The following is a 17,444-nucleotide window of genomic DNA, read 5'->3' as shown; positions in this document are numbered from 1 at the left end:
GTGCTTTGTGTTTCTGGATTGTTTTAAAACGTTTCTTCTGGTTAAAGACATGAGCCCTCTAAAGAAGCATGTAGTAAAAGCAGAGCCTTCCCTTGAATGGGGTTGGTTACAGGCAGCACTCACATCAGCACACAGTCATCCTCCGCAGTAGTGATCAAAGCCAACCTCAGCCAGTGAGACAGGGCTACATAAGAAGCATGAAGATGCTTTAGTTTGGAATAAATAGAAAGTGAAGAGAGTATTTATTGCCACTGAATGAAAAGAAACTATAAATTAATAAGTCGTTAGTGAAATATATTCTTAACAGTAGCTAAACAGAAGTTAAAATATGGGGGCAATAACTATGAAAACAGACTGAGATGGCTTATAAGGTTTAAAAAATTGTAGAGAATCAATAGTAAGGGTATTAATGGCTAAGTAATTGTACTCAGAACTACATATTGTCTTATCACAACAGCTAGTATATCTGCTGTTAAAGTTAACCAATTTATTATTTTTTAATAAATGTATAAGTGTACTAAGTGGTATGTTCCTGTCTAGTTCAATGATTTGTAACTGAAGTGAATATAATCATTAAATCTGAACTACCCCAATTTGGAATTATTTTCCCTTGAATATTATTACAAGTGGAAACGCAGCACAAAAGATATGTCACTTATGTTATCAGTAAAATACAAGTTTCAATAGATATGCCTTATTCTTATTGATCCATTCTAATAAGGGACACAAATAATATGAAAAAGTGAATCCAGAATTAAATCTCCAAACTGCATTTTATTGACTGTTCTTTCTCCAGTCATCTCAAACCTTCCATCAGGAATATGGAACGAGTAATAAAAGTGATGGACAACACATGGAACTCGAATGATTTGCTTCCTCTTTGGATGCAGAGCTAAGAAGAAATGCAAATAAAAGTGAAATAAAGCATACACAGAGTGCCCACATATTTGCAAGTCAATCTTCCAGAATAGAGAGTGGTTGTAATTCCCAATCTAAGAATTTTCTTGGCATAGAATTATGGAATACTTGAGTTGAAAGTGATCTGGGTGATAATATATTCTAGCGTCTTCATTGTACACATAAGGACATTCCTTTAGCCCTAAGGAAACAGAGCTTCCATGAAGTAAGTGACTGCTGATTTTGTAAAATAATCTAATTCTTGCTCCTGCCTCATTCAGAACTAATGCACCTATGCCATGCAGCCACTTTCCATTAAAGGGAAAGGAAAAACAATATGCAGTCTTTTGAAAGAGTGGTACTATCTCAGGCCTTTTTGAATAGCAAGTATTTCCTTAAAGGTAGGACTGGAATTGTATGCTGTTAAAAGTCAGTAAAGAAATGTATTAACATGGTGTATTACTGAGGTAGAAAATGAAGAAAAGCTTACAGAATAAGTTCTTAATTTTTCTAGTATCTGACACTTATTAGAGTTCAACACTTTCTTAAGCATCAGATCATTTATTCAATTTCATAAATAAAAAACAGTATTTTAAGAGGGGGTAACTTTCATTTCACTTTCTATTTTTATTTTTTGTTTTGTTTTTCAACTTTTAAACTTTGATATCTGTGGGTACATAGTAGGTATATATATTTATGGGGTACATGAGATGTTTTGATACAGGTAGACAATGTGTAATAATCACATCATGTAAAATGGGGTATCCATCCCCTCAAGCATTTATCCTTTGTGTTACAAACAATCCAATGATACTTTTTTAGTTACTTTAAAATGTACAACAAAATTACTATTGACTATAATCACTCTGTTGTGTTATCAAATATTAGGTCTTATTCATTCTTCTTTTTTTTTCTTGGACGCATTAACCATCCCCACCTCCCGCACCCAAACCCCCACTAACCATTCCAGCCTCTGGTAACCATCCTGCTATTCTGAAGCTCCAAGAGTTCAATTGTTTTGAATATTAAATCAATATATATAAATGAGAACATGTGATGTTTGTCTTTCTGTGCCTGATTTAATTCACTAAGCATACTGTCCTCCAGTTCTATCCATTTTGTTGCAAATGAGAGGATCTCATTCTATTCTGTGGCTGAATAGTACTCCCTTGTGTATAAGTACAACATTTTCTTTATCCATTCATTTACTGATGGACACTTAGGTTTCTTCCAAATTTTGGCTATTTTGAACAGTGTTGCAACAAACATGGGAGTGCAGATATCTCTTTGATATACTGATTTCCTTTCTTTTGGGTGTATACCCAGCAGTGTGATTACTGGATCACATGATGGCTTAACTTTTAGTTTCTTAAGGAACCTCCAAACTCCATAGTGATTGTACTAATTTCCCTTCCAACAAACAGGTTTCTTCACATCCTCACCAGCATTTGTTATTGCCTGTCTTTTGGATATAAGCTATTTTAACTGGGGTGAGATGATATTTGATTTGCACTTCTCTAATGATTAATGATGTTAAGCACTTTTCTGTATGCCTGTTTGCCATTTGTATATCTTCTTTTGAGAAATGTCTATTTAGATTTTTTGCCCTTTTTTTTAAAAAAATTGGATAACTAGATTTTTTTTTCTATAGAGTTGTTTGAGCTCCTTATATATCCTGGTTATTAATCCCTTGTTAGATAGGTTGTTTGCAAATATTTTCTCCCATACTGTGAGTAGTCTCTTCACCTTGTTGATTGTTTTCTTTGCTGTGCAGAAACTTTTTAACTCAATATTATTGTATTTGTCCATTTTTGCTTTGGTTGCCTGTGCTTGTCAGATATTTGTCAAGAAATTTTTGCACAAACCAATGTCCTGGAGAGTTGTTCCAATGTTTTCTTTCAGTAGTTTCAGAGTATGAGGTCTTTTTTGGCACCTTTGTCAAAAATGAGTTCACTGTAGGTGTTTGGATTTGTTATGGGTTCTCTATTCTGTTGCTTTGGTCTATGTACCTGTTTTAATGCCAGTATCATGCTGTTTTTGTTATTTACTATAGCTCTGTAGTATATTTGAATTCAGGTAATGTTATTTATCCAATTTCTTTTGCTTAGAGTTGCTTTGACTATTCTGAATCTTTCGTGGTGGGTGCTCCTGTATTGGGTGCATATATATTTAGGATAGTTAACTCTTCCTGAAGAATTGATCCCTTTACCATTATGTAATGGCCTTCTTTGTCTCTTTTGATCTTTGATGGTTTAAAGTCTGTTTTATCAGAGACTAGGATTGCAACCCCTGCTTTTTTTTGTTTGTTTGTTTTCCATTTCCTTGGTAGATCTTCCTCCATCCCTTTATTTTGAGCCTACGTGTATCTCTGCATGTGAGATGGGTCTCCTGAATACAGCAAACTGATGGGTCTTGACTCTTTATCCAGTTTGCCAGTCTGTGTCTTTTAATTGAACCATTTAGTCCATTTACATTTAAGGTTAATATTGTTATGTGTGAACTTGATCCTGTCATTGTGATATTACTTGGTTATTGTGCTCGTTAGTTGATGCAGTTTCTTCCTAGCATCGATGGACTTTACATGTTGGCATGTTTTTGCAATGGCTGGTACCAGTTGTTCCTTTCCATGTTTAGTGCTTCCTTCAGGATCTCTTGTAGGGCAGGCCTGGTGGTGACAAAATCTCTAAGCATTTGCTTGTCTGTAAAGGATTTTATTTTTCCTTCACTTATGAAACTTAGTTTGTCTGGATATGAAATTCTGGGTTGAAAATTCTTTTCTTGAAGAATCTTGAATATTGGCCGCCACTCTCTTCTGGCTTGGAGAGTTTCTGCCAAGAGATCTGCTGTTAGTCTGATGGGCTTTCTTTTGTGGGTAACCCGACCTTTCTCTCTGGCTGCCCTTAACATTTTTTCCTTCATTTCAACTTTGGTGAATCTGACAATTATGTGTCTCTGAGTTGCTTTTCTCAAGGAGTATCTTTGTGGCGTTCTCTGTATTTCCTGAATTTGAATGTGGGCCTGACTTACTAGGTTGGGGAAGTTCTCCTGGATGATATCCTGCAAAGTGTTTTCCAGCTTGGTTCCATTTTCGCTGTCACTTTCAGGCACACCAATCAGACGTAGATTTGGTCTTTTCACATAATCACTTATTTCTTGGTGGCTTGTTCATTTCTTTTTACTCTTTTTTCTCTACTCTTCTCACTTCATTTCATTCATTTGATCTTCAATCACTGATACTCTTTCTTCCAGTTGATTGAGTTGGTTACTGAAGCTTGTGCATTTGTCATGTAGCTCTCATGTTATGGTTTTCATCTCTATCAGTGTTATGGTTTTCATCTCTATCAGTTCTTTTAAGGACTTCTCTACATTAGGTATTCTAGTTAGCCATTCGTCAAATCTTATTTCAAAGTTTTTAGTTTCTTTGTGCTGGGTACGTAGTTCCTCCTTTAGCTCTGAGGTGTTTGATCAACCGAAGCCTTGTTCTGTCAACTCGTCAAAGTCGTTCTTTGACGTTCAGGAGACTTCCCAGTATCTCTCAGTGGGAAGAATCGCCTGAAGAATTCCTTAAGGGAGACAACTGCTAACATCTAAGCTTTAATTCAATGAAGAAATTAACCTTTCAGGCAACTATTAACAGAGAAGCACAGGGAGAAATTCCTCACAATGAGAGTTCCGTAAGTGTACCTTTCCTCATTTGAAACCCTTCTGGCTTTACGTTGTATCAAATATTTGCAGGCAGCAAATCAAAGATTGAATAATACATGCAATTTAATAAAAACAGAAGTGTACCTGACATGAAGATGAAAGTAATATTTCAATATATGTAAAGTAAAATATGCAAAAGGATAAATACATGCAAAACAAAGATACCTTTTTACTAATAAGCAATATAACCAAGAATTATTTGGTATCATTTCAAAAATCTTTTACTGATGGGTGCACCCAAGATGGCCAAATAGGAACAGCTCCAGCTTCCAGCTCCCAGCGTGAGTGACACAGAAGATGGGTGATTGCTTCATTTTCAACTGAGGTGTCGGGTTCATCTCACTGGGGCATGTTGGACAGTTGATGCTGGCCCTTGGGTGCACCCGACCAGTGAGAGCTGAAGCAGGGCGAGACATCGTGTCACCTGGGAAGCGCAAGGGGGAAGGGAATTCCTTTTCCTAGGCAAGGGAAACTGAGACACATAACACCTGGAAAATGTGGTAACTCCCACCCTAATACTGTGCTTTACCAAGGGTCTTAGGAAACCACACACCAGGGGATTATATCCCATGCCTGGCCCAGAGGGTCCCACGCCCATAGAGCCTCCCTCATTGCTAGTACAGCAGTCTGAGATCTTACTGCAAGGCAGCAGCCAGTCTGGGGGAGGGCACCCGCCATTGCTGAGGTTAAGTAGGTAAACAAAGCCACCCGGAAGCTCGTACTGGGTGGAGCCCACCACAGCTCAAGGAGGCCTGCCTGCCTCTGTGGACTCCATCTCTGGGGACAGGGCATAGCTAAAAAAAAAGCAGCAGAAACCTCTGAAGATGTAAATGTCCCTGTCTGACATATTTGAAGAGAGCAGTGGTTTTCGCAGCACAGAGGTTGAGATCTGAGAACGGACAGACCGCCTGCTCAAGCAGGTCCCTGACCCCTGAGTAGCCTAACTGGGAGACATGCCCCACTAGGTGCAGACCGACACCTCACACCTCACATGGCTGGGTACACCTCTGAGACGAAGCTTCCAGAGCAAGAATCAGACAGCAACACTTGCTGTTCAGCAATATTCTATCTTCAGCAGCCTCTGCTGCTGATACCCAGGCAAACAGAGTCTGGAATGGACCTCAAGCAAACTCCAACAGACCTGCAGCTGAGGGTCCTGACTGTTAGAAGGAAGACTAACAAACAGAAGGACACCCACACCAAAACCCCATCAGTATGTCACCATCATCAAACACCAAAGGCAGATAAAACCACAAAGATGGGGAAAAAGCAGTGCAGAAAACCCGGAAATTCAAAAAATAAGAGCGCATCTCCCCTTCCAAAGGAACACAGCTCATTACCTGTAACGGAACAAAGCTGGACAGGAATGACTTTGACGAGTTGACAGAACAAGGCTTCAGTCGATCAAACTTCTCAGAGCTAAAGGAGGAACTCCGTACCCAGTGCAAAGGAAGTAAAAACCTTGAAACAAGAATGGAAGAATGGATAACTAGAAAAACCAATGCAGAGAAGTCCATAAACGAACTGATAGAGATGAAAACCATGACATGAAAACTATGTGACAACTGCACAAGCTTCAGTAACTGACTCGATCAAATGGAAGAAAGAGTATCAATGATTGAAGATCAAATGAATGAAATTAAGCGAGAAGAGAAGTGTAGAGAAAAAAGAGTAAAAAGAAATGAACAAAGGCCCAGATTCATGAAGTAAGTCCTTAGAGACCTACAAAGAGACTTAGACTACCATACAATAATATTGAGAGACTTTTAACACCCCACTGTCCACATTAGACAGATCGAGACAGAAAGTTAACAAGGATATCCAGGAATTGAACTCATCTCTGCACCAAGCAGACCTAATAGAGATCTACAGAACTCTCCACCCCAAATCAACAGAATATACATTCTTCTCAGCACCACATCACACTTATTGCAAAATTGACCACATAGTTGGAAGTAAATGACTTCTCAGCAAATGTAAAAGAACAGAAGTTATAACAAACTGTCTCTCAGACCACAGTGCAATTAAACTAGAACTTAGGACTAAGAAACTCACTCAAAACCACTCAACTACATGGAAATTGAACAACCTGCTCATGATAGAATACTGGGTACATAACAAAATGAAGGCAGAAAGAAAGATGTTCTTTGAAACCAATGAGAACAAACATACAACATACCAGAATCTCTGGGACACATTTAAAGCAGTGTGTAGACAGAAATTTATAGCACTAAATGCTCACAAGAGAAATCAGGAAAGATCTAAAATTGACACCCTAACATCACAATTAAAAGAACTAGAGAAGCAAGAGCAAACACACTCAAAAGCTAGCAGAAGGCAAGAAATAACTAAGATCACAGCAGAACTGAAGGAGATAGAGACACAAAAAAAAACCCTCCAAAAAATCAATGAATCCAGGAGTTGGTTTTTTGAAAAGATCAACAAAATTGATAGACCACTAGCATGACTAATAAAGAAGAAAAGAGAGAAGAATTAAATAGACGCAATAAAAAAAGATAAAGGGGATATCACCACCGACCCCACAGAAATACAAACTACCATCAGAGAATACTTAAAACACCTGTATGCAAATAAACTAGAAAACCTGGAAGAAATGAATAAACTCCAGGACACATACACTCTCCCAAGACTAAACCAGGAAGAAGTTGAATCCCTGAATAGACCAATAGCAGGCTCTGAAATTGAGGCAATAATTAATAGCCTGCCAACCAAAAAAAATCCAGGAAAAGATGGATTCACAGCCAAATTCTACCAGAGGTACAAGGAGAAGCTGGTACCATTCCTTCAGAAACTATTCCAATCAATAGAAAAAGAGGGAATCCTCCCTAACTCATTTTATGAGGCCAACATCGTTCTGATACCAAAGCCTGACAGAGATACAAAAAAAAGGGAATTTTAGACCAATATGCCTGATGAAGATTGATGCAAAAACCCTCAATAAAATACTAGCCAACCGAATCCAGCAGCACATCAAAAAGCTTATCCACCATGATCAAGTGAGCTTCATCCCTGGGATGCAAGGCTGGTTCAACATACGCAAATCAATAAACATAATCCAGCATATAAACAGAACCAAAGGCAAAAACCACATGATTATCTCAATAGTTGCAGAAAAGGCCTTTGACAAAATTCAACAGCACTTCATGCTAAAAACTCTCAATAAATTCAGTATTGATGGAACGTACCTCAAAATGATAAGAGCTATTTATGATAAACCCATAGTCAATATCATATTGAATGGGCAACAAGTGGAAGCATTTTCTTTGAAAACCGGCACAAGTCAGGGATGCCCTCTCTCACCACTCCTATTCAACATAGTGTTGGAAGTTCTGGCTAGGGCAATCAGGCAAGAAAAAGAAATAAAGGGTATTCAGTTAGGAAAAGAAGAAGTCAAATTGTCCCTCTTTGCAGATGACATGATTGTATAGTTAGGAAACCCCATTGTCTCAGCCCAAAATCTCCTTAAGCTGATAAGCAAATTCAGCAAAGTCTCAGGATACAAAATCAATGTGCAAAAATCACAAGCATTCTTACACACCAACAACAGACAAACAGAGAGCCAAATCATGAATGAACTCCCATTCACGGTCGCTTCAAAGAGAATAAAATACCTAGGAATCCAACTTACAAGGGACGTAAAGGACCTCTTCAAGGAGAACTACAAACCACTGCTCAGTGAAATAAAAGAGGACACAAACAAATGGAAGAACATACCATGCTCATGGAGAGGAAGAATCAATATCGTGAAAATGGCCATACTGCCCAAGGTAATTTATAGATTCAATGCCATCCCCATTAAGCTACCAATGACTTTCTTCACAGAGTTGGACAAAACTGCTTTAAGGTTCATATGGAACCAAAAAAGAGCCTGCTTTGCCAAGATAATTCTAAGCCAAAAGAACAAAGCTGGAAGCATCACACTACCTGACTTCAAACTATACTACATGGCTACAGTAACCAAAACAGCATGGTACTGGTACCAAAACAAAGATATAGACCAATGGAACAGAGCAGAGCCCTCAGAAATAATATCACACATCTACAGCCATCTGATCTTTGACAAACCTGAGAGAAACAAGAAATGGGGAAAGGATTCCCTATTTAATAAATGGTGCTGGGAAAATTGGCTAGCCATAAGTAGAAAACTGAAACTGGATCCTTTCCTTATTCCTTATACGAAAATTAATTCAGGATGGATTAGAGACTTAAATGTTAGATCTAAAACCATAAAATCCCTAGAAGAAAACCTAGGTAATACCATTTGGGACATAGGCATGGGCAAGGACTTCATGTCTAAAACACCAAAAGCAATGGCAACAAAAGCCAAAATTGCAAATGGGATCTAATTAAATTAAAGAGCTCTGCACAGCAAAAGAAATTACCATCAGAGTGAACAGGCAACCTATAGAATGGGAGAAAATTTTTGCAGTCTACTCATGTTACAAAGGGCTAATATCCAGAACCTACAAAGAACTCAAACAAATTTACAAGAAAAAAATGAACAACCCCATGAAAAAGTGGGCAAAGGACATGAACAGACACTTCTGAAATGAAGACATTCATACAGCCATCAGACACATGAAAAAATGCTCATCATCACTGGCCATCAGAGAAATGCAAATCAAAACCACAATTAGATACCATCTCACACCAGTTAGAATGGCAATCATTAAAAAATCAGGAAACAACAGGTGCCGGAGAGGATGTGGAGAAATAGAAACACTTTTACACTGTTGGTGGGACTGTAAACTAGTTCAACCATTGTGGAAAACCGTGTGGCGATTCCTCAAGGATCTAGAACTAGAAATACCATTTGACCCAGCCATCCCATTACTGGGGATATACCCAAAGGATTATAAGTCATACTGCTGTAAAACACCTGTACACGTATATTTATTGCGGCATTATTCACAATAGCAGATGTGGAATCAACCCAAATGTCCATCAGTGACAGATTGGATTAAGAACATGTGGCACATATACACCATGGAATACTATGCAGCCATAAAAAAGGATGAGTTTGTGTCCTTTATAGGGACATGGATGCAGCTGGAAACCATCATTCTCAGCAAACTATCACAAGAACAGAAAACCAAACACCACATGTTCTCACTCATAGGTGGGAACTGAACAATGAGATCACTTGGACTCAGGAAGGGGAACATCACACACCAGGTCCTATTCTGGGGAGGTGGTAGAGGGGAGGGATAGCATTAGGAGATATGCTTAGTATAAATGATCAGTTAATGGGTGCAGCACACCAACATGGCACATGTATACATATGTAACAATCCTGCACGTTGTGCACATGTACCCTAGAACTTAAAGTATAATTAAAAAAAAAAAAAATCTTTTACTAAAAGGGTCCTACTACTTAAATTAATAATTAGTGTGTTCTTTTAGACTTTCGATATTATTTTGCTTTTATGTTGTTACCTAGTTACAAAGTTAACGTTATTATTTCCCCAAGACATTTTTGTAAATAGGATGAAAGTCTCAAAGGTTTTAATTACCTTAGTTCAACAGGAGTTACTAGTATTTCTAACACTAGCACTTCAATTCTAATTATCATCCGAAACTGGGCTTTGGATTTCTTTCATTTGAATCTCTCTTATATTTACTGTTTTAAGTGATGCTCTGGAAATTTCACCTTTATGAGGCTGTGTTCTGGGATTTAGTATTTATCCAACAAAGAAGAAATGATTAAAGAAGCAGATAGATAATTAAACTATTCAGGTTAGGTGTTCTAAAACCTAATAGACGTCATTAAAAATTAAATTAGAAAGCCAGATTTCTCATTATTATTTCTTTTTTCAAATTCACAGAATGCTCATTTGGCTATATGCATGGTTTCTTTTAAATGATAATACAAAGTCTCTTATTACAAACTCAACAATTGCTAAAACATAAACCCCACAGTTTTCTCATTAGTAATTCTTTCCTCAAATTCACACAATGTTCATGTTATTACATGCCCAATAGCTTTTAAATGTTCATGAGAAAGATCTTATTGCTAAGTTTTAGGATTACTGAAATCACATCTGCCATTAAAATTTACTAAAAAACTCAGGAAAGTTCTTACAATATACCATTTCAGCTAAGTAGGTAAGTTATTTTAAAAATTCAAATCTTCTGGCATATATTCCGACTTATAAAGAGTAACTATGCTAAATAAAATTACAATGTACATTGTGTTTTCAATACAGATGTTCAAAGTGAACCATGGGCAAAATATTCACATTTTGTTAATAAAATGGCAGAGTAGCCCATGAAAGAAACAATTACTGAAATGTTTAATCTGGAAAAGAAAGGTACAGCTTTCCACAAAATGCTGTTTTGTTTTGTTTTGTTTTGTTTCTTTTTACTTTCCTCTTTTTTGGTCTTTATTTTTTGAGACAGAGACTTATTCTGTCACCCAGGCTGGAGTGCTGTGGTGTGATCTCAGCTCATCGCAACCTCTGCCTCCTGGGTTCAAGCGATTATTTTGCCTCAGTCACCTGAGTAGATGGGATTACAGGCATACATCACCATGCTTGGCTAATTTTTGTATTTTTAGTAGAGATAGAGTTTTGCCATTGTCAGCCATGCTGGTCTTGAACTCCTGGACTCAAGTGATCCACCTGCCTTGAACTCCCAAAGTACGGAGATTACAGGCGTGAGTTACCATGCCCGACCACAAAATTCGTTAAATACATAATCTATGTGGGAGCAAAAGCAAATATAGAAAGGAAAACCAAATGCCCTGAAGGAGAAGCACAGTGTGGGCTGGGACAAATCCTTCGAGGTCAAACAAACCTAAAATACACTGTGGCAATGCCTCTGCAGTTGCTTCTTCAGGGGTAGAAAGTGCTTTTCACCTCCTCAGTGAGTTCACAGATACCCTGTGTGGTCCAGACACCAGAAGATTTAGACAAATCCCATGTCATACTTAGTCCAAGATGCTTGGGAGACTCACTGAAGTGCAGCCTTTCCTTCTATCCAGCCTGTTACAGTACAGCTTGATCTGGTCTGAGATCTCAGTCTCAGATTTTGTTTTATCCAATCCCACAATACTTCTAGGTGCCCTCACGACAGTTGCAAAACCTCTAAACCTCCCTTAAATTACATAAATTAAACAGTCTCTTATTGTCTCTCCTTGCCATGCCATGGTTTGCTGCCACCAAGTTAGAGTAATTCTGTCTGTCATTACTCAGACCTCTGACTTGAAACGGCTCTTTCCTGATGGTAAAACCTGAATCATCCTGTGCCTGCCCAACATCCTCCCTTCTACAGGCCACCAGAGCTTGGTGGTAGAGAAAAATCCTTGAGAAAAGCCGTGACTCTTTCTTTCCCCTCATTTCCAATACAGAGGGTAAAAAAGAAACAGCATTTTCCTACTTATCTAAAAACTAGCAAACTCACTTTTTTTTCCACTTCAAGCTGTGAAAGAAATCATGAGTTGCATATTTATAGCATCCTGAAAAATTGTCCAGAAGTCATAAATTACGTTTATTTTTTACTATATTCAAAGATCCCCACCCACAACAGAAAGACCAACAGAAAATATGTTTGGGGACTACTTTACTTCTACACTGACTGAATAGTCACAATGCAATATATTACCTTTATTAATCTTTTTTTGTTATGAACATAATTTTTAAGTAGAGGATAAGGTGGACTTGTCACAAGGAAATGAAACAGTCCGTTTTTCAAGCTATTACTTTTGTACTTGCTTTGGAATTATAATATAGACATTTTGTCAAATGTCCTCAGAGTCTCCAGTTTGACAAATGTTATTTCACTCCCTGTCCTTTTCTAAGACATGTTTACCTTTTCCTTTGTTCTAAAATATGTTGTTCATATAATACAAAAATAAAACTCTAATAGAAAAATGTGTCACATGAAATAATAACAAATCCTCCAATTCTAATCTAGTTCAAACACATAAAGCTTCATGACAACTTGTCAGCTACATTATCATTGATAGTTTTGTTAAAAATCCTATAAGTTTTTATGGTAAATTTTATGGTAAATTTGAAGATACTTAGACTTCCTTTCTCTACCCCCTTCTCCCTCTCACCCACACGAAAAACTGAGGCAATTAAGCAAAGTTATAATTCTAATTATCAAGTCGTTAGAAATGGCCTTTATTTCACTCTGAAAATTTGATGGAATAAGCACATATTCCTAATAAACATCACAAACAAAAAATAATTTTCACAAACAGATAACAATAATAAATGAAACTAAGGAAAACATACACTGAGCTTAGAAGTGTCCACATGAAAGTAACAATTTCTAGGTTGACACCACATGTTCCCTTTTTGGTGACATTTTGGTTTGTCTAACTCCTTAATCTCAAAGCATGAGACAGATGATTTGACTTTCATTTTACTTTATGTTATGCAGGTCTGAATAAAGAAGGAATTCATTTCTTAGGGGTTCTTTCTAATTGCTCTCTCCATCTGCTTGTAACAGCTTTAAAATGAGCCCATCACAACGGCTACCTTGTAATGAATAAGCTGTTTTCCATTGACATTATCTGGAATTTTTTTGACCTAGGCAAAGTAATTTGTCCACATTTTGGCACAACAGAGGTTGCTTCTTCCCTTCCTATCGACCGGTAGTAATTCACTCTTATTCAATCAACATTCAAACTTATACCAAAGCATGAATCCTCTTATCCTTCATTAGCTCTTCAGCTTGCATTATGATTAACTTCATGGAAAGATCAACTTACCTGGCACAAACTCTCTCCTGAATCTGCCATTCTGAATAGGCATTCCTTTGCCTTTGCTGTTGGGTAGTACTTAATTTTGGTTGTGGCTTTAATGATTCCATCACAGTAGACATTGACATGGACTGAACCAGCAGGAAACTCTTATGAAAATAATAAACAAGAATTAGGGGCAGAGTATTTAATGCATATTCATACTATTACATCTTTTAGAGAATATAAAAGAAGTCTTTAAAAATTCATAACACTTTTACTAATCTCTAGCACTTAAAATCATTTTTAAAATTCTTGGTAGTTGGAAACCACAAAATGAAATGTACAATTTTAGACTTAATTGCTTAAAAAAAACTTAAAATACAAAACGTATGTTAAAATAACAATAAAAGTAAAGCACTAAATTATTTGTCCCTACTTACTTACTAATATAACTTTTCTTCGTAACATTCTATAATCTTGACAAAATTCTTTAGAATTTGGAAAAGTATAGCCATTTATCAAAAGTTAGGTATTTATTATTTATCTTATGAAAACTAATTAATTACAGGCAAGTTTCTCAAAATTGTAATTTGAAAGAGTAGAGCTGATTTAAATTATACAACTCGTATTCAGTTGACTACAATGAAAAACCCTGGGAAAGGCAAGGTTTAATGCCCAGATACTAAAGTAGTATTTACATCATACATTCATCTAAAGCCTTTTTGAGAACAAATTGTTCAAAATGAATGATACACTACATTGTGAACTGTGCTGTAATATATGAGCAGCATTAAAGTTATATAAGAATTTAGGACTGTCTATGAAAGAATACCAAAAAGCAATCAATAAAAAGTTATTATGTTTTAGTGTAAGAAAAGTAAACAAAATGTAATTCTTTAAATTCATTTATGGAACAAATTTTAAGAGTTTTTAATCTGTCATTGAGATACTTCCCAAGTTCTCCCAGAAAACTGTCAAATATCTAGGGTTAGGAATAAGTCATTAAATATAAGAGCTTTGAATATTTAAAATTTTTAAGCTTTAAGTATTAATTTCACTTTATCTCATGAAGCTGTTAAAGGACTTCTTATAATATTGCTGAAGGAAATTTAAATGCAACGAAAGCAATCTTAAGCTTAACTAGGTCAAGGAGCTGAAATTTCTTCCTCTCATATTTCTTGACTAGATGCCTTGCCTGTATTATAATGATATATGTAGAAAAATAGGAGCTCTCTCTTCCCAAAGAAGCATTCATCCAATAGAGAATGTAAGGGAAACTACAACAAACAAAAATGAAAGTTTTAAAGCACATCTCATCAGCTAAAGCAGTATGCATATGGTAAAGGGGGTTCTAGAGTTATTGGAGTCAAATGAAATCAATTTCAGCAGATTTAATAAAGATAAATTTCAATGTAAATGTTATGATAAGTCATAAAAATTATTTTGAAAGAAGATATTAATTTTGTTTATCACAAAAGAGATTTGGAGTTTTACCGTGGAGAGTTAACCTTTTGAAAGAAAATCAGGTAATGAATCATGAGAGGTATATGGTGAGATTTGCTTGGTAGTTTTTTGATACAGAGTAGATAAATATTCTATATTTTTTTAATCTAACATGAAACTGAACTGATTTATTCTTGAGTCCTTAGTTAACTCAAAATTTTACCAGTGCATCTACTGATAATGATGTCGATTTTAGAGTAATCCTCCAAGGAGATGCCTTTTAAAGTGTTGTGTTTGCTGTATACATTCTCATATTTGTTAAATGGCAGTTATTAAATCAATACCTAATTACTGGTCCCAACTATATGGCACAGAGAAGGCCTTATAGATTCATCTGGTTGGGAGGCCTCCTCAGTAATATATTATTGAACTGACCTTTACATGAGCAGTATCCTGTACTGCTTGAACATTATTTTACTTTAATTTTGGTTCACTATGATGACTGTATTTTACAGTTTCTCAGTAAAACTAAAAACCAATTAACGTAAGGACTCAAATAGAAGAGTGTAAAATTAAATGTTGTTTACCGTCTGGACGAAAGTAGTCAAGCAACACCTAACCCTGTAAGTGCACACAAATACGGGTCAAGATCTCCAAACCAAGCAAGGATATTACTGAGTCGGCCGTGAAGAGGAAAACAGGCACAGAATGGAAGGGAAAAATGGAACTCCTTGCTCCCATCATTTCAAATCTCAAATTCTGTTACATTCAAATGTCTTTGTCAACCTTCCCCTTCTCTATACTTAAGTGGTCTGTCCTTGATGAGGTACAAATTGAAGTAATTTATGAGAACTATAATCCAAAGGGATTTCTGAGTAGTTAAAATATTTCACTAATTCTATAAAAGTGGATATTTCACAAATCTATTAATTTCAGAGCTCTTTTGTCTGCGTATGTCTATTGTCTGAGAAGCTGTGTTCCTTTATGATCCCATTTTAGACTTTTCCCATATGGTAAACGTTAAATGAACCCACTACTGTTTCCATGAAAATGAAATAAACATGGCTCTATTTGGATTCTAATATTATCATTAAATAAATATAGGTGGCTTCAAAACCTGGGTCATGCCTAAAAATTAATATCAATTTAAAATATGTTAAAATTGTTTCCCTGAATTACGATATTTATAAAAATATATTATCAATGGTTATTTTCTTAAGCAGGTTGAGCATAATATTTGGCATATCCTGAAGTATTTTTCATGCTCTTCTAATGAAATATAAAGTTATAATTTACATTATCCAGAGCAGAGTTTCTAAATAAAGAGATTCTAAATCTTTGTGGATACATTATGCACTCCTTTCAAATTTTAATTGGTCATCTTCCTGCTGCATTAAATTTTTTTCTCACAGTACTATAAGTACCAGAAGAATACTCTCTATGTTCTTTGTAAAAATTAAAAATTAGTTAGTATTTACAGTTTAATGGTTTCACATATATTTATTATAAGTTTTGACATAAGCTGAGATTTTAGTAACTCAAATTGCTTTAGTACAAAACAGTCCCTGTCAGTGACAAACCTATGGTTACCATTAGGAGGGTGTGGTTTCTAGAAAATAAATTAATTATAGGTGTGGCAAGTTATTGAGCTGAAGGGAAAGGGGAGATGGCAAAATTAGAAGACATTTTCTCAAATAAAAACATCAGGTTAAGATGTTTCCATGTGTCAAAACGGAAAGATGCTACTTAGTAAAAGAACATCTTAAGATTTCACCACCTATCACCATAATTGTACTTTAAAATAATTTTTGTTTATCTCTACATTGTTACCAACTGAAAATATCTGGCACTGCTGCTGTTTTTTATGGAAGACCAATAATTAATGATTCAATTTTTTAGAGACATAGACTTCTTCAGATTATCCATTTCTCCTTGTGTGACTTTTGGTGGTTTATGTCTTTCAAGAAATTTGTCCATTTGTCTAAATTACCAAATTTGTATCCATACTCACTATTATCCTTTTAACGTTCCTCGGTCAGTAGTAATTACCCCTATCTTATTCTTGATATTAGTAATTTGTGTCTTCTCTCTTTCTTTTTTGGTTAGCCAGGCTAAAAGTGTATCAATTTGGTTGATCCTTTCAAAGAACCAGCTTTGGATTTTGTTGAATTTCTCTCTTATTTTCCATTTCATTGTTTTCTGCTCTAATTTTTATGATTTATGTTATTCTGCTTGCTTTACACTTAAATTGCTCATCTTTCTATAGTTTCTTAAGTGGAAGCATGGTTATTTATTATATATGTTTCTTCTTTTCTATTATAAGTTTTTAATGATAAAAATTTCCCTGTCCATACTTTTTATCTGCATTCCACAAACTTTGTTAAGTTGCATTTTAATTTATTTCAAATTATTTGAATTTTACCTTAGAAGTGTGTTACTCAATCTCTGAATTTGGGGGATTTTCCAACTATCTTTCTGCTGTTGATTTCTATTTCAATTCTATTGTGGTCTGATAACACAATTTGTATGATTTCTATTCTTTTATATTGAATAGAGTTTATTTTTTAAAGATGCAGCAGATGGCTTATCTTGGTGAATGTTCCAAATGAGTTTCAGAAAAATGTGCATTCTACTGTTGTTGGATGGAGTATTCTATAAATGTCAATTAAATCAAGTTGATTAACAA

General features: G+C 35.7%; 1 protein-coding gene across 6 annotated transcripts in view; it reads right to left on the bottom strand.

The window, feature by feature from the left end:
• The window catches only part of BANK1 (B cell scaffold protein with ankyrin repeats 1), a 315,442-nt gene that overhangs the window by 222,125 nt on the left and 75,873 nt on the right, over positions 1 to 17,444 (bottom strand). For all 6 annotated transcript variants that reach the window (XM_045392698.3, XM_074040965.1, XM_005555547.5 and 3 more), the window contains one exon: positions 13,343 to 13,482. In XM_045392698.3, coding sequence (XP_045248633.2) covers positions 13,343 to 13,482 — 140 coding nt within the window. The remainder of the gene's footprint in view (positions 1 to 13,342; positions 13,483 to 17,444) is intronic.

Source organism: Macaca fascicularis, chromosome 5 (genome assembly GCF_037993035.2).
Source record: "Macaca fascicularis isolate 582-1 chromosome 5, T2T-MFA8v1.1".
Lineage (NCBI taxonomy): Eukaryota > Metazoa > Chordata > Mammalia > Primates > Cercopithecidae > Macaca > Macaca fascicularis.
This window is presented reverse-complemented; position numbering and strand designations above follow the sequence as displayed.